General features: G+C 41.1%; 1 protein-coding gene across 3 annotated transcripts in view; it reads left to right on the plus strand.

Annotated features, from left to right (window-relative positions):
* The first annotated feature begins 40 nt into the window (after positions 1-40).
* Positions 41-21,879, plus strand: part of ift80 (intraflagellar transport 80 homolog (Chlamydomonas)) — a 55,720-nt gene continuing 33,881 nt past the window's right edge. The window contains exons 1-8 of one of the 3 annotated variants that reach the window (XM_086261763.1): positions 41-713; positions 845-903; positions 1,126-1,349; positions 3,154-3,264; positions 3,398-3,466; positions 13,861-13,970; positions 14,967-15,056; positions 15,136-15,273. In XM_086261763.1, coding sequence (XP_086117889.1) covers positions 869-903; positions 1,126-1,349; positions 3,154-3,264; positions 3,398-3,466; positions 13,861-13,970; positions 14,967-15,056; positions 15,136-15,273 — 777 coding nt within the window. In that variant the 5' untranslated portion in view covers positions 41-713; positions 845-868. Of the gene's footprint in view, positions 714-844; positions 904-1,125; positions 1,350-3,153; positions 3,265-3,397; positions 3,467-11,679; positions 12,001-13,860; positions 13,971-14,966; positions 15,057-15,135; positions 15,274-21,879 lie in introns of those variants that run through there. The other 2 variants (XM_086261762.1, XM_086261764.1) reach the window with 2 other exon arrangements.

Here is a 21,879-nt window from a genome sequence, read left to right on the forward strand (position 1 = left end):
TCCAAACAAACCGCATTCACATGACTATAAAGAACAAACGAAAAGGAATAAAAGCCATGCAATGCTTTTACAGCAAATTGTTCATATTATTCAAGTTTATTCTCATAAAATGCCTAATGTTGTTCCTACGTCTTCAAACGGTTGTCTGTAGTACGATAAAGGACCTGCTCCGAGCAATAGTTTATACTTGAGGGAATATAGCTCGATAGATCAACTGTTAGTGTTGGTTGATCCCGATTCTAACGACTTGCATAAATACATTTATTTAACAGATGTCGTTTTTGAACTTAGAAATATTTCGAAATTTCCGTTGTCAAGGAAGTGGAGATGCAACTCTCGCGATAATTTGTTTTTCAAGCTGTTTTTGACCCAGATTAAATGGCTACCAAAATGCAGGTTTTATACGTTGGGGGCATAAATTGCTGATTGGTGATAGATAAGACTTTTGCGTATTCTAATAGCGCTTCATAGTAGAGTAAATTACACGCACGCTTTGCTGACACTCGCTTAGCACACTCGGCAACGAGAAAACGATGTCCATTTTAAACAAGAGAACAAGTTAACGTTAGCATTCAAGTCACAGACGAGACTCAGGGGATAACTGAGGACTTCCGTTAGCAACAGTAGCAGGTACCGTAGCAACAGCGGACGCTTGTTTGTTTCATCGTTACAGCTAACGGAGAATGCAAACGGCTGCTTTACATAGTTTACGGGTAAGCTGTATACACCCATGCTTCAGGTCTTCTGTACTATTATTTTTTGTGTTGGTTTGACAACAGTGTTATATAGAGAGCTTTAACATAACAGTTACGTTACTGTCTCTGACATTTTTCTGTTCGTTTAGTGATCAACAGAACGAACATCCACCATGAGACTGAAAACGTCGCTCCTAAAGGAATCCAAACATATCCTTTTTGTAGTTATGGAACACATGTAATTCTGTGACACAGTTCCAAAACTTTAAATCATAATTATTAGTGGTGCTATTTGAGGCAGTGGTAATATTTCCCATCATTGTGTTGCTCTAGCCTGTGTCCATTTTTCAGAAAACCCAATTTATTGCAGAGGTTACCACAAAAAGGGTTTTAGAATCAGTTCATTACTATAACTCCTTAACAGCTGATCACATAAAGAACTTGTGAGCTGCGTTGGCTGGACCACAGCAGATGAGCTGTACTCGTGCAGTGAGGATCATCAGATTCTCAAGTGGAACCTGCTGACCAGTGAGACCAGTCTGATTGTCAAACTGCCAGAGGAAATTTACCCTACTGACCTACACTGGTTCCCCAAAACTGTTGGTGTGAAGAAACAGGCCCAGGCTGAAATCTTTGTCCTTACCAGCACTGATGGCAAGTCTTTGTATTCTCTAAAATTTGACCAGAATGCTAAAGGGTTTATTTCAGAGTTCACTCATAAAATCAGTGGGAGTGGCTGTTTTTAGTCATATCTATGCATTTATTAGTTAAAGACATTCTCATGAAATAAATAAATTAAATTAAGTAACAGAATTGGCTATCTACAGGATGGCAATGTCTTCCTTAATTTTTGATATTTATTTTAGAAGACATAGGGACAATTCAAGAGTTGTTATTTATATTTAAGGGAAATAATCTCTACCAATTTGATACTTGTAGGATCCAGTAGAGTCCATCTGAATTCTTCTTTTTATGAAGCTTTCAGTATAAATCTAAAACTCTAAAACTCAATTTTTGTTTTGTAGGTTTCTAATACCGACCCTTGGTGACACAATTTGTGTGACATGAATCTGCCGTACATGTCTCTTCTTTGGCCTGTGTTAGATACAACACACAGAATATGGATGTACTGTTATGGCAAGGCAATGTGTGGTCACAACACTAATGGCAGTGTAGGGTTGCATAAACACACCCACAAACTGAAGCAGCAATTTTCTCTGGCAGACCAGAGACTAGTGAAAAGTGTTACGATCCATTTTGCAACTTTCCTCTGCTTCTTGTCTTGTTACGGTTAACAATATTAGTATTGCAAAAGTTATTGGTTCTGCAATGGGAATAGAAACAGAGTTTTATTCATTTATTTTGACTTCACTGTTAACTTAAACACTGAAAGTTTTCTTTTGCTCCAGATTAAAGTTTTTAATCTGGATTCTTTGTTGGATTTCCTATTAGATTGTATAATATACTTGAAGAGAAAACAGTCCACCTGGGTTTTATTAGTTTTGAAGACTTGACATCTTTGGGATTTCCTAACCTTTTTTGATTAGTTGGCCTTCTTTTCCTTTTACAAGTTTATTTATGATTTTTTTTTAAATTTTTAAATTTAAATTTTTTTTAAATGTATGATGCTAAGCAGTTTTAGCGTTTTAAATTACAAGCACACATGGTATTGGAGTTTGTATAATATTTCATTCCTATTAAAAATATTTATATATATTATATTTTTTTATAAGAAATCTGAAAATGAGGCTTTCCAGATAACAGGCAAACAAACAATTAAGCATTTCCAATGTAGAATGTGGCTTTCTAGTGTGCTTTTCATTTAAGAGAGTCATTCAGCTGTACATGCCTGTTAAACTGACTACCTGCTGGATCAGTTACATCTACTTTTGTTGGGATGTCCAAATTTAGAAATGAGAGAGCACTGCAGCATGCTGATTTGCAGTTTTAGGTCACCAGAAATTACATAGAACATTCAGAATTTTTAATATGCACTGCCACAAAGTATATGGTAGGCTACCGTCTTCAATAACTCTCCATGGCTGATCACCCTTTCGTGTCTACCGCATAGAAAATTGCCCTAATTTACCCGACAGAAGCCTTTTTAGTTTCACTCATTTGCTTCAAACCAGAAGTTTGTAATTTACTTGACTGTAGAGAATATAAATTTGTCTGTATTTGTGTGTTAGGAGATGGATTGGTAGTTATTGTGTGTTTTGATTAAAATACGTATTTATTTATATATTTTTACTATTTTGTCTTGGCCAGTAAAACTTGTTTTCCGTTACACAGTAACTAGAATTCCACAGATTTATGAAACTTTACTGAGTGAATTACAACGCTCAGTTCTGTATTTGAGTTATAAACAACTGAAAACGCCTACATCACCCCAGGCCTAGTGTGTGGAATGGCTTTACACCATCTATGTGGGGGTTTTTTTTTTGTAAATTTGTTGCAGGAAAGTTCCACTTAACCTCAAAGATGGGTCGCATTGAGAAGAGTGTTGAGGCGCACAAAGGAGCTGTTTTGGCTGGAAGATGGAACTATGACGGGACTGCTCTTATCACTGGTAAAGATGACTAGGACTCATTTCCTCTGTTATCTGACAACTACTCATCTAATCAGCCTTTTTTCTTTTTAAATCAAAATGAGAATCTAATCAAGATGTCTTTATGGCCTATTCTGGTTGTTTTTCTAATTAGCTGGAGAAGATGGGCAGATTAAAATCTGGTCAAAAAGTGGGATGCTACGCTCGACACTAGCCAGCCAAGGTAAGGCTTAAAACCTTAATTTCACTGAAGCAGAACTGCAAATATGTATCTAGTGCATGTGTAAAACTGCATACTTTTCATTTATTATTTAAGCGCTAACATGTTAATTAGCAAAGCAAAACGCAGATCAAACTGATCAGGAAAACAGTTGCATCTGTAAAATTTTTATAGTTAACAAAATGCCCAACTTTTCCTGATGTCTGAATTGGTCCGGCCTCACTTGAAAAAAGACTTTAATCTCAATCAGATTTTTACCTGAATAACAGATGATAATTAATAAAATTATTTGCATCTGGGAAAAATCTGATTTGTTGGAGGGAAAAAAGCAACGCTATACAGTTAGTTCCATATGGTTTTGGGCAATGGCACTTTTCTTTTTGCCATTTTGGCTCCATGCACCATCACAGTGGATTCCAAATCAATCAATAAACTTGTGAATGAGTTTAGAGAGCATGGACATTACTAAATGCTGTTTCTTCCCTTGAGATACACTGCAGACCTTTAGTACTGCCATCTTCAGTCCTGCTTGTTTTTGGGTCACTCTGTGGGTCAAACATGCTCTGTTGAGTTTAGATCAGGTGACAAACTTGGCCACTGAAGAATATCCTGTTTCGTTGCCTTTAGAAACTCTTGGGTACTGTTTGCAGTATGTTTCAGGTCATTTTCCCTTTGCACTGCAAAGTGCTGTCTAATTTGTTTTGGGTAATTTTGTTTTATCTGAGCAGACACTACATCCCTGCACACTTAACACCTCATTGTGGTACTTCTATCAGCAGTCGCATGATCTATAAAGACTAGAGACACAATTGCACTACCAGCCATACATGCCAATGCCATAACACTGCCTCCACCATGTTTGACATAATATGGTACATTTTGGATCATAAGCTGTTTCTCTCCTTCTCTGTACTTGACTAGGTCCATCAGCCTGGTAAAAGTTGATTTTGGTTTCATCTGTCCAAAGAATATTTCACAGAACTTTGTTTAGATGTTTTCTAGCAGTCTTATTTAGGCTTCTTGTTTTTGAGTGTAACCAGTGGTTTAAACTTTGTTGTAAACTCTCTGTATTTACATTTATAAAAAACTTCTCGTGATTTTAGACCTTGACAATGATACGGCAAAATTTTTGAGAGTATTGTTGACTTGAAGTTGAACTTATTGTGAAGGACAAGGTTTTTTGTTTATTTGCTTTTGTAACAAATGAAAGAATTTGCAATCTTTTCCTTTAGTTGTGTTCTGTAGTCTTTCAGCTGACCAGTGCATTACTTTTTTTTTTAAACTTTTTTTTAAGAAAATAACAGATTGTTGATTTGTCCAGTATTAAATTTTTGCTATTTGTCGAATAGATTTATTTAGATTTTTCAGTTCAATGATGGCCTCCCTCACATCCATCAACAGCTCTGTGGCCCTTACATGAAGGGTTCAAGTGAGTCCACCTCACTTGAGGTGAGGTGCAAACTATTTAGTTTGCATGATATAATAAGGGAGCAGACCTCACCTGGGTATGTCACTGCTTGTCAGTCAGTTGTCCATTTTCTTTTGAGCATCTGAAAATGAGGAATGATATTAAAAAAACTGCAATGCCCAAAGAGTTTATGCAGTAATTTCAATTTAATACATTTAATCATGTATTATCTTACAAAATACACTGTGGTGGTATACAGAGCTAAAATTACAAAAAAAAGTATAATTGTTCAAAACCTTATTGACCTAACTGTAGCCCTTCTCAGACATGAGATAGCTGTCATTGCTTGTGTAAACAGTGTTTTAAAGACATAAAGGGACTCCAGTAATATTATTATGTGTTATGTACAAGATTTGGCAGCAAAATAAGTAATATAAAATATAGTAGTTCAGAATGCGCATTAATGTGTAGAGCTCTTTTGATTTGGAAAAGCTTCTGCATTGATTCTGCTGTCGTTTGATGCTACAAGTATGCAATAATCTCAGAAGAAACAAGTGAAAACAGTAAACTAACTTTTAATCTTAGTCTCTTGCTTCTGTTAGAACTCAAGTTAATTCATCACTGACAAAACTTGTTAAGCTGACATGTCGCAGACTCTGTCCTCATCACATTTGTTAATGTGATTGCAGACTTGTTCCTTGTTGTGAGTGATACCAACAGATGTGGTCAAACATTTACATATACCCATCATGAGCATGAATGTCATAGTAATTTTGGTCTTTTAATGATTTCTCTGAAATGTTCTTTTTCCAGGTGGGAGTCATTGTACAACATATGTGTTTATTGACTTAAAACAAAAGAATTGGGGAATTGGTTGCACAAGTTTGAACTAATGATGGATTTTCCCTCATCCATGCAGGGTTAAAAGTATACATTTAGGCTCAAATGTATAAATACACTCACTTAAATCTTTTACTGGTGATAAGTGGTACTGAAGGTTCTGCAATGTCTACAATATTAACCTCTCATTAGTTTTTATGATTGAATACACTTGGTAGTTTCTCTCTGCCAACATAAAGATAATTTGTTTAACAGCCCTCATTGCTTTGACCATTCCTCAGAATAATGGGAAAGTCTAAGAAAGTAAGTGAAGACTTAAGAAGGATAACTGTATATTTACACAAGTTGGGAAGGTTTCTTGGAGCCATCTCTAAACAACTGCAGAGTCCAAGATTATCAGTTCAACCAATTGTGTGGAAATGCAAGTTATTTGGATACATCACCACTTTGCCAAGGTCTGGAAAAAGATCAAAAATCATCCCCCTCAGATGATTGGAAATTGTTCAGGATGTTCAAGAGCAACCTAGGAACCACCAGGGTTCATCCTAACATGAACTCAAAACTGCTAGAACACCAGGGTCTCTGTCCACAGTGAATCAAGTTTTACGTTGCCATGGACTGACAAGTGACAAATAAGAAAAAAGCCCCTGCTCCAAAATCCACATCTTTAAACTCAACAGGAATTTTACAATACGGAAAATTGGTCAGACAGGATGAACAGTGTACGAACAATGTACAAACTGTCAAACATGGTGGTGGTAGCATCATGCTCTGGCGTTGTTTTGCTGTCAGTGCTACTGATACATTGCACAAAGTAGACTGAATAATGAAGAAGCAGAACTACCTCCAAGTTCTTCATGTCACCTCAGATAAACAGCTACACTTGGGAAGAATTGGCTCTTCCAACAGTACAATGATCACACACATCAAAACTGGTTTAGGAATGGATAAAGCAGGCTAACATTAGCTTCTGGAATTGCCTTTCTAAATCCTGGACCTCAACCATATTGAAAATTTGTGGACTATGTTCAAAAGCTGGATCCATGGCAGGAAACAAACCAATTTAAATGAACTTAAATTAACCCAATTTTTCAAAGAAGAGTGGTCAGCCAGAATTAGACCAGAAGCTTGTTAATGGCTACCAAAAGCATCTGGTTGAGGGCCAACTTGCTAAGGAACATTTAACAAAATCTTAGTGGTGGTATATAACCTCACCACAATGTGTAGTGCCTCATGTTTGATAGATTTTTAGAGTTTCTCCTCCAAGACCATCTTAGAGAGGCAGTTTCTCAGAATTAAAGGCACAGGTTTATCTGCAGAAAACTACATCTAAAAATTCTGTAACAAATTCAGAATTTTCAAGGTAAAATTGTGAAGAATGAATGAATTTGTCGTCATCTATAGTACATAATGAACATGATCTGCACCATCAGCTCTGATATGGTAGCCCACTTTTTGTCCATCCAGACTCAATGGCTTAATTGTAGAAAGATATGGTTGGTAAACTGGGCTTTCTGCAATTGAAAGCATTTGGTTCATTATAAAATGCAACAAATGAAGTAGACTACAAAGAAAACCCAGGACTGCTGAACAGCTAGGATCCTGTATCAGACAAGAATGGGACAAGATTCCTCTCCCAAAAGTCCAGCAGCTGGTCTACTCAGCTCCCACATGTTTATAGACTGCTGTTAAAGGGAAGATGGGATGTCAGACTGTGGAAAACATGCCTACCTATTTTTAGTGACTGTGTGGACAAATTAATAGAGAATTTACATTATAATACACTAACTACTCATGTTGCAAAGGTGACGGACTTCAAGCGGAGTTGAAAGAAGTGTGAAACCAGGATGCCTATTTGGCTCTGCTGTCCGTTTTCAAAACACAGTATAATCAAGGCTTAAGAAGATAATCATGCTTAGTACTGCCAAAAGTCCGTTTTCAGGTATAAGTAAAAAAAATAAATAATTAGAGGCACTATATATATATATATATATATATATATATATATATATATATATATATATATATATATATATATATATATATATATATATATATATATATATATATATATAGGATCAGTTGACAAAGAGCGAGCGAGTGAATTCGACAAAGTCGAAAGCTGACGGCAGCTCGCGGCCCTTGCTGTCGAGGTAGGGCTTCATGTGTGACAGACAGTAGTCTGCCTGCTCTTTAGTCAGGTTCTGGTAGAGCTCCTCTTTAGTGACGTAGGGTTTGTTTTCAGCGCTGAGGGCTCGGAAGGCGCTCTCGATCTCCTCACTAGACTTGACGTTCTCAGTTTCACGGCTGATCATATATATATATATATATATATATATATATATATATATATATATATATATATATATATATATATATATATATATATATATATATATACCAGAAGGCAACATTGCAGACATAGAGGACAGTTACAAGTACCTGGGGATCCCGCAGGCAAATGGGAACCATGAAGAGGCCGCTAGAAAGGCTGCAACCACCAAGTACCTGCAGAGGGTCAGGCAAGTCCTGAGGAGTCAGCTGAATGGTAAGAACAAGATCCGGGCCATCAACACATACGCCCTGCCCGTGATCAGGTACCCTGCTGGGGTAATAAGCTGGCCAAAGGAGGAGATAGAAGCCACTGACATAAAGACAAGAAAGCTCCTGACCATGCATGGAGGGTTTCACCCCAAGTCCAGCACCCTGAGGCTGTACGCTAAGCGGAAGGAAGGGGGCCGGGGACTGGTGAGTGTCAGCACCACAGTCCAGGATGAGACAAGGAACATCCAAGAATACATTGGGAAGATGGCCCCAACTGACCGAGTGCTCAGTGAATACCTCAGGCAGCAGAAACCCAAGAAAGAGGAGGGAGACGAGGAACCATCATGGAAGGACAGGCCCCTGCACGGTATGTACCACCGGCAGATAGAGGAGGTGGCTGATATCCAGAAATCCTACCAGTGGCTGGACAAAGCTGGACTGAAAGACAGCACAGAGGCACTAATCATGGCAGCACAAGAACAAGCTCTGAGTACAAGATCCATAGAGGCTGGGGTCTATCACACCAGGCAAGACCCCAGGTGCAGGCTGTGTAAAGATGCCCCAGAGACTATCCAGCACATAACAGCAGGGTGCAAGATGCTAGCAGGCAAGGCATACATGGAACGCCATAACCAAGTGGCCGGCATAGTGTACAGGAACATCTGTGCCGAGTATAACCTAGAAGTCCCGAGGTCAAAATGGGAGATGCCCCCAAGGGTGGTGGAGAATGACCGAGCTAAGATCCTGTGGGACTTCCAGATACAGACGGACAAAATGGTGGTGGCTAACCAACCGGACATAGTGGTGGTAGACAAACAGAAGAAGACAGCCGTAGTGATCGATGTAGCGGTTCCCAATGACAGCAATATCAGGAAGAAGGAACACGAGAAGCTGGAGAAATACCAAGGGCTCAGAGAAGAGCTCGAGAGGATGTGGAGGGTGAAGGTAACGGTGGTCCCCGTGGTAATCGGAGCACTAGGTGCGGTGACTCCCAAGCTAGGCGAGTGGCTCCAGCAGATCCCGGGAAAAACATCGGAGATCTCTGTCCAGAAGAGCGCAGTCCTGGGAACAGCTAAGATACTGCGCAGGACCCTCAAGCTCCCAGGCCTCTGGTAGAGGACCCGAGCTTGAAGGATAAACCGCCCGCAGGGGCGTGCTGGGTGTTTTTATATATATATATATATGGTGGCTGACAACTGCCTCAAGCTCCCAGGCCTCTGGTAGAGGACCCGAGCTTGAAGGATAAAACCGCCCGCAGGGGCGTGCTGGGTGTTTTTGTTTTTTATATATATATAATATATATATATATATATTACATACAACATCTACAATACGGCAGCAGTGATCAGTGAGATGCTTGGCTACAAGTTGAACAGCCACAAGGGGCAGTACCCTCCATGGAGAAGGAGGCTAGAGGGCAAGATCAAAGTAGCACGGAGGGAGGTTAGCCAACTAACGGAGTTGCAGAAAGGTACGACAAAGAAGGTGCATAAGAAATACAGCAAGCTGTCCATACCTGAGGCCTTGGAAACTGCCAAGCAAAGACTCATAGCCTTGGCCAGCCGCTTGAGGAGGTACACCAGAGAGATAGAAGGCAGGAGAATAAACCAGCTGTTCTCCACAGAACCAGCAAAGGTGTACTCTCGCAAAACACCAGCTACTGGTAGACAGAACAGTCAGCCGAGACTGCAAGACCAGACTGACCAACCTGTGCACTGCCTGGATTGATTACAAGAAGGCCTATGACTCAATGCCCCACAGCTGGATACTGGAATGCTTAGAATTGTACAAGATCAATGGGACCCTAAGAGCCTTCATCAGGAACTCAATGGGGATGTGGCGTACAACACTAGAGGCCAACTCCAAGCCCACAGCACAAGTCACCATCAAGTGCGGGATCTACCAAGGAGATGCTCTGTCCCCACTGCTGTTCTGCATAGGCCTGAACCCCCTCAGTGAGATCATTAACAAGACTGGCTACGGATACCGACTACGGAACGGAGCAGTTGTCAGCCACCTCCTGTACATGGATGACATCAAGCTGTATGCCAAGAGTGAACGAGACATCGATTCACTGATCCACACTACCAGGCTATACAGCAATGACATTGGAATGTCATTCGGACTGGAGAAGTGTAGTCGGATGGTAACAAAGAGAGGGAAGTTAGTCAGAACTGAGGGGATTGAACTACCAGAAGGCAACATTGCAGACATAGAGGACAGGTACAAGTACCTGGGGATCCCGCAGGCGAATGGGAACCATGAAGAGGCCGCTAGAAAAGCTGCAACCACCAAGTACCTGCAGAGGGTCAGGCAAGTCCTGAGGAGTCAGCTGAATGGTAAGAACAAGATCCGGGCCATCAACACGTACGCCCTGCCCGTGATCAGGTACCCTGCTGGGGTAATAGGCTGGCCAAAGGAGGAGATAGAAGCCACTGACATAAAGACAAGAAAGCTCCTGACCATGCATGGAGGGTTTCACCCCAAGTCCAGCACCCTGAGGCTGTACGCTAAGCGCAAGGAAGGGGGCCGGGGACTGGTGAGTGTCAGCACCACAGTCCAGGATGAGACAAGGAACATCCAAGAATACATTGGGAAGATGGCCCCAACTGACCGAGTGCTCAGTGAATACCTCAGGCAGCAGAAACCCAAGAAAGAGGAGGGAGACGAGGAACCATCATGGAAGGACAGGCCCCTGCACGGTATGTACCACCGGCAGATAGAGGAGGTGGCTGATATCCAGAAATCCTACCAGTGGCTGGACAAAGCTGGACTGAAAGACAGCACAGAGGCACTAATCATGGCAGCACAAGAACAAGCTCTGAGTACAAGATCCATAGAGGCTGGGGTCTATCACACCAGGCAAGACCCCAGGTGCAGGCTGTGTAAAGATGCCCCAGAGACAATCCAGCACATAACAGCAGGGTGCAAGATGCTAGCAGGCAAGGCATACATGGAACGCCATAACCAAGTGACCGGCATAGTGTACAGGAACATCTGTGCCGAGTATAATCTGGAAGTCCCGAGGTCAAAATGGGAGATGCCCCCAAGGGTGGTGGAGAATGACCGAGCTAAGATCCTGTGGGACTTCCAGATACAGACGGACAAAATGGTGGTGGCTAACCAACCGGACATAGTGGTGGTAGACAAACAGAAGAAGACGGCCGTAGTGATCGATGTAGCGGTTCCGAATGACAGCAATATCAGGAAGAAGGAACACGAGAAGCTGGAGAAATACCAAGGGCTCAGAGAAGAGCTTGAGAGGATGTGGAGGGTGAAGGTAACGGTGGTCCCCGTGGTAATCGGAGCACTAGGTGCGGTGACTCCCAAGCTAGGCGAGTGGCTCCAGCAGATCCCGGGAATAACATCGGCGATCTCTGTCCAGAAGAGCGCAGTCCTGGGAACAGCTAAGATAGGGCTTTGGAGCGTGATGTCACGGGGGTGGGCGTGGAAAGGATTTTGGCCCGATCCGCCATTTTGGGGGTCTAAGTAAGGAGCGAAAGCATAGCCATGGTTCGTACTTGCTGTGTGCTCGGCTGCAATGTTCGATCTTACGACCGGCACGGGAATAAGTTTCAATTGTCTTTTTATGCTTTCCCAACCTGGAAGCAACATGAAGGAGCTCATGTATCGGATATTACCAAACGAAGGCGTCTAGCCTGGATAGCAGCCGTGAGACGAGCTGATATCAAGTTCTGTTACGTCTCCAGATATCAGCTGGTGTGCTCAAGACATTTTCATTCCGGTAAGTTCTAAATATGTTCACATCACACTTTATAGCTGAATAATATTATCGTTGGTGGTCTCGGAAGTTATAGAAATTGCGATCAAACATCAAATGGAGTGACTTTGCAGACATATGTGCTATGTAAAGATTCGCAGGAGGAGACAGGGAGGACACAAATTGGCGTTAATAATTTGCCCGATTATCAATGTGTTAATTTGCATCTACTTTACAATTATGGGCACATAATATGATAACGATATTTTAGCAGTTTACTGATAAATGTATAACATTAATTATGGTGGGGGGTGGAAAATGGCTATTTCACTCGATGCACTCCAGCTGACTTACTTTGACGACGTACTCAAGAGTTTGGCGGCTTGAAAATAGCCAAATCTTGCACCCAGCCATTTGTAAATTGGATGTGCGCCTCCAGTGACTTGTAATTACGAAACTGGTTCGCTGTGTAAGCGCTTACTCCACAAACAAGATGCGTGAAGATATCGGGGTAGGACAGTGGCGGGAAGTCGTCTGGGTCTTTACTCCACTGCCGTATTTCATATGGGTCCAGATTTGCGATGCACTCTATTTTTTTTCAAATACCGCTGCTTCGCCTCTGGACGCAATCGGTCTCTATACCGTCCGTTTTCTTTTGAGCTGCTTTTAAACATGTTTGTTGTCGTCGTCGCCGTTCCAACAGTGAGTTTGTTTGGATCGTAGACCCCGAAAATGGCGCCGCGCTCCCACAATGCATTGCGGCGTGACGTCAACTCCAAAGCCCTATACTGCGCAGGACCCTCAAGCTCCCAGGCCTCTGGTAGAGGACCCGAGCTTGAAGGACAAACCGCCCGCAGGGGCGTGCTGGGTGTTTTTTATTTATTTATTTATTTATTTATTTATTTATTTATTTAGAAGTGGAGTTTTACTAAAAGCCATAAAAATCTCAAGTAAGACTGATGCTAAAGTTCTTTCTTTAGCATTCAGATCTTACTTATTAATCACTGTGCAGTTGATGTCAGATGTAACTGTTTTGGGGGGTAAAAATTGGCTTCTTGGTGAAACTGATTGTATGCCACTCCTGAATGATGCTGTGTAAAACCTGGCTGGGGACTGGTGATTGAGCCCAGTATGTAGTAATGTTTTTTCTTAGTGTTTGGGGATTGAGCTGTACATTTGTGCAACACCTGGATTTAGTAGTATTTCTACAGATACACATGGCACCCAGATCACTGCAGGTGTTGATTCTCTTTTGTGGCTACAGCTTCACAAACACACACTCACACAAACTCTCTCTCACACATGCACATATATGCACAAATTACAGGAGCACACTGTTCTTTTTGGATACTATGACCCATTTTACGAGAGAGCTCTAGGAAGAGGTTGGAACAGAGTGAGAGCGAGGAAAAAGGAACTTGTCTGAACCCCTCTCATCGCCTTCGTCAGATTTGGATCATTTGGCATTTGTGAGAAACCCCATGCACCTGGAGTAGGGTTAAATGTCACCCCCCCCCCCCCCCCCCCCACACACACACACACACACACACACACAGATTCACAGGCACAGCTCAACACACGCTCTTGCTCACAGAGACACACACTTGTGCTTATGCAGTAGAAGTTAGACTGATTTTCTCAGCTGGTTTTCTTGTAAGTGAAGCAAAGTGCTGTTACGTAGACTAAATGAGGTGAGATTTCTGATTGAGTATGATATCTTTTGAGAGGAGGAATTGGGTCTGCTTCATCCTCTAGCTATTGTTCACAGCAAATTCTGATTTGTAAATGAGAGAGGGCGCATTTGTACACAACTCTGTGCTCTTGGCTCATGATTAATAGAAGATTGCTGCTTTCTTCATCCTATGCTTTTGGATGTCTTTCCAGGATCTCCTGTATATTCTGTGGCCTGGGGTCCGGACTCGGACAGAATTCTCTACACTTCAGGAAGACAGCTAATTATCAAGCCTTTACAGCCCAGCGCCAAAATCATACAGGTAAACAAACTTTTTCTGAGTAAGCCGACAGACTAAACTCTCTCTGTTACTCACACATGTTGCTTGAGCGCAAATTCACACTTGGGGATATTCGTTTTCATTTTACTGACATTTACAAAGGCTTGTAGGATTTAGACATCAAAATATGCTATTTCATATGTATATGAAAACCAGTTCCAGACCATATGACCTCTCAGTATAGTATAGTTTGTAGTGAATTATTAACTTGAAATTATTATGTCAAACAGAAGCAAAATTGAGTTCTCCATTTAAATGAGTCAGCGAGGCCATTAATTTCATAAAAGACACTGAAACAAGAGAAGATTTTTTTCTCACCTCTGCTACACTATACTTAAAGGCTTATAAGAAAACTATTACTAAGCTATTACTGCACATAAATTCATATACAAGCACAATGTCCCAACTTTATTATCTCCCTCTGAGATCCCCTGAAGACCAACACAATGAACTAAACAAATGAACTCCCCTCCCCCCTCCCCCACAGACCCCCTAACATCATCCTCTTTGACCTTTGCAGTCCCTTATACAGACAGCAATACAGAATATCTACCTGTGTCTTCCTTGGGTACATGGAATAAGTAACCAGTGTACAAAAAATAAAATGTTTATACAGATTAGGAACAGAATGGTACATTAGGTCTGGTGAGATAAGGCTGGGAACAGGCTCTCTGTTCTGTGTTACACTGTAACACAAAATGTTAAAAGTAAGCTCTCAGTTTGGCTAAGATGAAACAATTCATAAACTTGTAACTGTGGTCGTGACCAAAAAATAAATTCCATACGGGTGCTTATTCCAGCCAGCTTATTTTTATCCTCCTTTTGGACAAAGGAAAAGTATAGGAATTTGTTAGAGATCTCTTCAAACCAAAATGTTATGTGTTGATGACGTTATTATGTTTCTTAACCTAACTTTTTCTTTTTTCCCCCCATTCTTTCCATTACGTGTATGCTTTCTCTCTATCTTTCTCTCCCTAGTGGAAGGCTCATGATGGGGTCATTCTGAAGGTAGACTGGAATTCAGTCAATGACCTAATCCTGTCAGGTGGGGAAGATTGTAAATATAAGGTCAGTGGCTTTTTAGTATATTTGTTGATGTCTTAATAATTACTGAATACCTTTTTAAAACCATTTGCCTCTTCAACAGGTATGGGACAGCTTTGGACATCTGCTTCACTGCTCACTGTCTCATGACTACCCAGTCACATCTTTGTCCTGGGCTCCAGATGGAGAGGTGTTTGCTGTGGGCTCTTTCAACACCCTGCGGCTCTGTGATAAGACTGGAGTAAGTGAACCCATTATAACCTCCATGTATTTTTATTTTTTAAATGTTGAACATAGTATAATGTAAATGGGATGTCTGGTATTAGCTATAGAAGTGAAATAGAGGTTAATAATAGACACAGTTTTGGCAAAAGGGTTCAAAACAGCAAATTTTCTTTGTTTTTTTTTTTTGTTTTTTTTTTTCCACTTACTCAGGCTTTCATAAACATAATTTTGTCCCGGTGTATTTTAATATGCCTGGAATGACATAAAGTGAACTTAATTTGAGATTTCTGGCACCTCTTACACATTCATCATCGACTGTCTTACCCATGTATCCAACAAGAAGTGCTGGAGGTAGGGTATGGGCAGGACTACAGTCCGTCAGTGAACCACAATTTAGTTCAGTTCAATTCAGTTTTATTTATATAGCAACAAATCACAACATCAGTTGCCTTAAGGCGCTTTATATTGTCAGGTAAAGACCTTACAATTTCAACCTGATACATTAATTTACTAATATTTAATAATAAAAAAACTTGTGTAACATTTTTGCTTTTTTGAAAATAAAATGTGGAAGTTGATTTTTTTTTTTCCCCCACAGCCAGTAACTAGCTAATCTCAACACAACCCTGGCACACGAACACACTCAAATGACCACTCAGTCTAATCTAATCTTTTACACCTGACCAGGAACTGTTTTAATAAGGATGATAATCATTTGCCATATGTAATCTTTTTACAAAAAGTCTACCTAAGGTTGAATTTTCAGTAATACATGTCTCCTCTCTGGTTACACATGTAGTCAGTAAGTAAGTACACGCAGTCCTACAGGAAAAAAACAACAACTTTGTGGCAGTAATCTCATGAAAAAGTATATATATTGAGTAAAAAAAATCAAAGTATGTTAGCATGTGCTTAAGTTAATTCCAGGTTTTTGATCACTTTTTGAGGATATCATAAAATTCATCATTTTAAACGAACGACTTGTTCCTCAAAAACAATTTAACTATTACCTTTCAGTGACATACTCTAAAAGGGGGTTGTTCATGAAATCAGACTGACCTCAGTTATATGCAGCTGTTGCTGGAAAAAAAGAGCAGAAGCTGTACATCATCAGGGCCATGTACTTTCCACATATTTTTAGCTTTTTTGTGTACTTTTTCCTTTAGTTTATGTACATCTCCCCGTGTAGCATTTATTTGTAGTGTGTGAAGTCCTGTTCCTCGAAACATACAGTGTCTATAGCACAGTGTCAGCTTTTCCAATGCAGTATGGTTTACAGTGTGTAGCTCATTACAGGCCACGTGTTTTCTATACATCATTCATCTCTTTAAATCACATTAGGCTGCATGCCACATGTTCTTGTTACCTGGTGCTGATGGTAACTTCAGTAATGAGAAAGGAAATGAGAGAATGATGAATGGTAATTGTTGTTTCATTATTGCTGAACACTTGGCAGAGAGCAATATTACCAGTTCCCTCATGGGACGTTTAGGGCTTCTTTGAGTTTATGTTCAGATGTCACTGTACTGCTGCATCAGATCGCAGTAATCGCAGTAAAACAAACAACCTGGGCTGGGATTTTTGTGTCCTGATCATCGGGCATTTCATGCTTCATTTTGATTTAATTAGGATCAAATGTCTTTCTTTTTTTTTCTTGGGGTACTAAATCATATGTGCTAGAGAGAGGTCGGGACCAACCAGTATGTCTTCTCTACAGGAGTAAGGTGTGTGTTTGTATCTGCGTTGCGAGACAGATTTGGTATAGTTACTTTTGCTCTTCTGAACCAGCGATTTCAGTTGTTTTGGAGTAACCTGCCAGATTATTGCTGCAGCTTGAGGAAGTGATTCAAATTAAGCCAGCTCATATCCATTTTGCCCGTGTAAACAAAACTAAAAATAATGTACTATTAAAATTACAACTTGCTCCTTTATTTTTTGTAATGACCCGAGTAACCTTATGTCCTCCCATTATGGGTTTGTTTACGTGGTTGGTTTGTTCCATTGTTTCATCATTGCACCACTTGCTTTGCTGTGGTGTGTCTTGGTTAAGGCAGTGTGATGATGATGATAATTATGATGATTATGGTTCTGCCCTGCTCTGACTGGAGGAAGGGTATGCATGCCTTCTCCTCCCTAAGCCCCTCAGAGACAGTGTGTGCTGTAGCATGGTGTGGGAGGCTTGCTCAAGAAGAGAAGCGGAGTGGGGGTGCAGGGAATAAGGGGGGGAAAAGAGTTTAGAAAAAGAAAATCCCCCTCAAAAGGTCACTCCGTCCGAGTCGCGTTCTATGTGTGAATTCAGACAGAAGGTTCTTTCATGCATCAGAGAAAAAGTTCAAGTTTTGCTTACATGTGCACCCTCGACCAGTGTTGTATATTTATTATAATGTCATTGTGCATGAGAAGTTGCAGACAGAAACCATTAGCTGCTTACAAGTGCTTTACCTGTGTTGTTGCTGTGGTTTGTTTGCAGCACAGCAAGGGTTAAACAGCGTGAAGAGCCTTTTCAGTTACTAGCGTGACTAATGGGAAGGAGTTTCATTCTGTATCTGCTACAATGAAACCTTGCACTTTAACGTACTGCTGCTGGCTCAGCAGGATCAGTCCTGCAGATTTAACCCTTTCACCCTTTTCCAGCTTGGCTCTCCTCTCCTTCTAAACTATCAGCTCTCGTCTACGTTTTTACTTTCTCTCCTCCATGCCTTAGGGCAGATGTAGTGAATTACCCCTCTCCATTATCGCTGGAAAGGCTGGGTGGACACACGCAAATACAAAAGTAGCAAAAAAAAAAAAAAAAATTAGTCTTGCAGTTCCAGCAAGTCACCCATGGACTGATTGTAGCATTTTTTTCTTAACAATTAAAAGATAACTGATTTATTAATACATATTTATTTCTTTTATTTAGACTTTTATGGTGCTTAGAGTTCTTTTGTGTAGAGCACTTTTTGTGTAAAGCACTTTTTACAGGAGGTTTAACATCACACAAGACACAAAGAGGCTCACTGTCCCTTTTACAAGATTTGGGAGACACAATAAGTCAGTGTCTGTCTGTGTGCCTGCCATAGTATATGCATGTGCCCACATGCCTGTGTGTGCACATTTGTGTGCAACCATTGCCGTGCAAATGTGCCTGCGAGACAGCAGTCTATTTACGAGGCGCTGCAGCTGGTGTCTAGCGTCTGGACCCTGTCACGATCCCTGACACTGTCACTAGCTAACAAGTAGGACTCATTGTGCCAGGCAAGCACCCTCTCGCTTCTTGCTCTCCACCCCTTCTCCCCCTTCTCTTCTGTACACTTGTTTTTTCTCTCTCTCTTTGCTGTACAACCGTGCTCACATGCATAAATGTTAAAGCTGCCTGGTTTTGCTATTCTAATTCCCTGGAAGAATATTGTGAAGGAATAAGAATAATATTTGTTTATCTATTTAAACTTTCAATAGATTCATTAAAAAAAATATGATTTTATCTTTTTGCTTTTGTTATTTGGTCATGAAGAGCAAGTTCTTCTTCTGCTGTAGGAGACACAGAGCACAGGACATCATCCCAAGTTCAGAGGCTGGTCAAAGGCACGTAAGCAGAGTCAGATCAAGAAGGCATAACTGTTTTTGCTGAAAATCTGAGTGTTTACCAGAATGACCTCATTTAAACGAATAATCAGCCTGTGATTGTTCATGCAGGGCTTGGTGTCAATCTGAAAGTGGCTGTAGATGTATACCTCATTGAACCTAATGGTTGCTGCTCCTGTCTCTCCTCTGGTCTCATTTAACTGAGGTATTACTAAAAATATGGTTGACCTGGAATGATCCAGGTTTCTCTCATGCTCCCACCAATAATCTCAAGTGCATATCTTACTCTTCCACTCTCCTTTCCACCATCTCTTTTCTAATCCCCTTCTGTTAAATTATACTTGTGCACAGGAGACTAGCTTAGTCTGAATACTCGTAAAGTTGGCGTAAGGGTGAGCCCTATTTCTTATGAATATCTTTGTCATTTATAGTTAAAAATCCCCTTCCTTCGGGTGTTGCAGTTGTTGGTACACAAAGAACTAACAGTTGTTAACCTCACACAGTTTTGAGAAAATGATCTGTTAATGTTATACCTCATAATAGTAGCATTGCTTTCAAAGGCAGAGAATGTAAAAGTGTTAAACCACTGTTATACCCTTTTTGATTTTTCTATTTGATTGAAAAGCCGAAATGGTCTTCACTCATAACAATCAGTGATTATCCATGATTTTCTGCTAGCTACATTGTCTTTAGAACGAACTGAATATTTTATTCATCCACTTCGTGTCAGTTTTGGGTAAAATTATGCAGGAGACTGAGCTCCTAATTGTTTCTTTCTCTTGCATGTTTTTACTTTTTCTTTCTTTCTTTTTTTTAAACATAGAATTACCTCATTTGTCTAAATCTTCCTCTATCATTCTTTTTTTTGCTTCTCATGCCTCCCTACTCCCTTTGGGTATGTTTGACTACCTTGCACTTATCAGTGCTCCCCCTCTTGGCTCCGTCTCCCTTGTTCCTTCCTCGAGGCCCTCTTTACCTCTCTTTTTCTGGATGAGTCTAGGGGTCCCCTTAGGGCTTTGCTCAGCATTGCCACTTTTGGAATTGGTCCATGTTTAACTTTCTTCATTATCCCTTGCGTCTTCATCTGCACCCGCTTTGTCTGTAGGATCTTTGTCCACCCGTCCTTAACACAGCTAGCTATTGTTTATGTCCCCAGAAAGTGTATTCCTCTTGACTGTCTGTTAGCCTGCCACACTTGTTGTTGTCTTTATTTTCCCTCTGAGCCGTAGACTCTTATTTGCTAGGCATCAGTCATCACCGGCTTATCAATTAGTCCCTTTAACAGGTCTCCCCCTTTACCACTGGGGAGCATATACCTGAGCGTGTGCTGGCAAGTTTGCTACCAGCCATTGGCCAGCCAACATCTGGAAAGTGCCGCTGTTGGAAAAGAATGAAATGGCCAAGAGTTCTGGTCCTGATTGTGAACCACTGTTAGTGGAGCATGAAAAAGCAAAAGAAACCACTGTAGATTTATTACAGTGCAAACCTTTATCTGTTTTCATCACAAGAAACTGGGGCGTTCAGTACAGTATGTTTTTAGGCAGCAGAAGTAAAAGAGAAACACACACACACACGTTGAGGATAGGGAGTAGAAAAACAGCAGAGACTGAGTGAAATTAATGGTGTAGCTTTGACAAAGAAAGACCATGTGCACATTAAAAAACATGGTGTCTTAGTATTTAAAAAAAGACAAGTAAGTTTGTGAGTGTGTCAGGGAGAGAGAGAGAGGGAGAGCTAGGGAGCGTTGTCAAACAAAGAGAGTCCTGAGTCAGCAGCAGAGCAGTTTTCTCCCCAGGCAACTGGGTAGGGCTACCCCTCTCTCTTTCTCTCTCTCCCTCCTCCTCCCACTTGCGCTCTCTGTCCCTCACTCTCTTCTTTCTCACTCTCTCCCTCCCCTTAAAAATCTGTGCTTTTGCATGCTATTTCTTGCTCTCTCCACTCTGCACTTTTCCTTTATGCACACTCTCGCTCGCTCGCTGTAGTAAGAACAGAAAGCTTCCTCCATATTACTGTGAAGTGGTAGAAAAAGAACTCCAGTTCTGAATCTGAGGTCTGCCCGTCCTCTCTCAGCTCTCTCCCTCTACAGTTTATCCTTGTTTTCATAGGAATAATTTCACTCATTTCTTTTAACAGATTTTAATGAGGTTACCAGTCTTGATGAAACCTTTGCGAGCATGAATAGTGTAAGACTATTAGATGCAATACTTACATGTAGACTTAATCTGTCATCCCAAGGAGCTCATTAGTTTCCCCTACCAGAATGTGAGGATAATGATTTCTCCTTTGTATTCGAGGCCCTTTGTGTCGAACAGGCTTTGGTTTTCTGTGTTGCTGAACTCATTCTGGCACACTCTGTGGAACAGTGTATACTTAGGTCCATCTTGCAGATGATTGACCCCAATTTTTTTTCTTTTTTGTGTATGTGTGTGTGTGTGAGAGAGAGAGAGTCAGTGCTTGTGTGCGTAAAGTGGGTTAGAGTAAAAGGCACTTGTTGACATGGTATTACTTTTACACCTCTCCCGAGTTCGGCTAAAGGCTTGCCTTGTTGGAAACCAAAAAGGAGGGGAGCATGAAAAGCTGAGAAAAGAGAGCAGTTGGAGGGGTGGGGGGTGGGGTAGTGTGGAACTGTCCAATATATCCTTTAAAGTTGGCCTAGGCAGTGAGGCTTGGAGGATTGGTCTCCATAAAAGACGGTGGTTTCTCTCTCTCTCTCTCTTTCTCTCTCTCTCTCTCTTTCTCTCTCTCTCTCTCTCTCTCTCTTTTTTTTTTTTTCTTTTTTCTCTTTACTTCTCAAACCCTCCTTCCCTCCCCCCAAAGCTGGAGTAAGAGTACGACAGTAAGACAGTGCCCTGCCAGCCGCTCTGGCAGAGTCATCATTCTTAGCAACGCTAAATCACTACCTCCACTAGCTAGACAAACATGTCACACTCATAGACAGAAAGAGAGGAAAGAGGGATAAAGCCATGAGGGTGATACTTGGTGACGAAGGCAGGGAGCAAATAACGGGCTTTGGTTGTGCACACAAGTAGGGGAGAGCCTAGTATGTGTGGAACTGGGG

The sequence above is a fragment of the Aulonocara sp. 'chitande type north' Nkhata Bay genome, linkage group LG14 (genome assembly GCF_057382095.1).
Source record: "Aulonocara sp. 'chitande type north' Nkhata Bay isolate Kocher_YH1m ecotype deep benthic linkage group LG14, A_spYH_male_GT1.1, whole genome shotgun sequence".
In the NCBI taxonomy this organism is placed as follows: domain Eukaryota; kingdom Metazoa; phylum Chordata; class Actinopteri; order Cichliformes; family Cichlidae; genus Aulonocara; species Aulonocara sp. 'chitande type north' Nkhata Bay.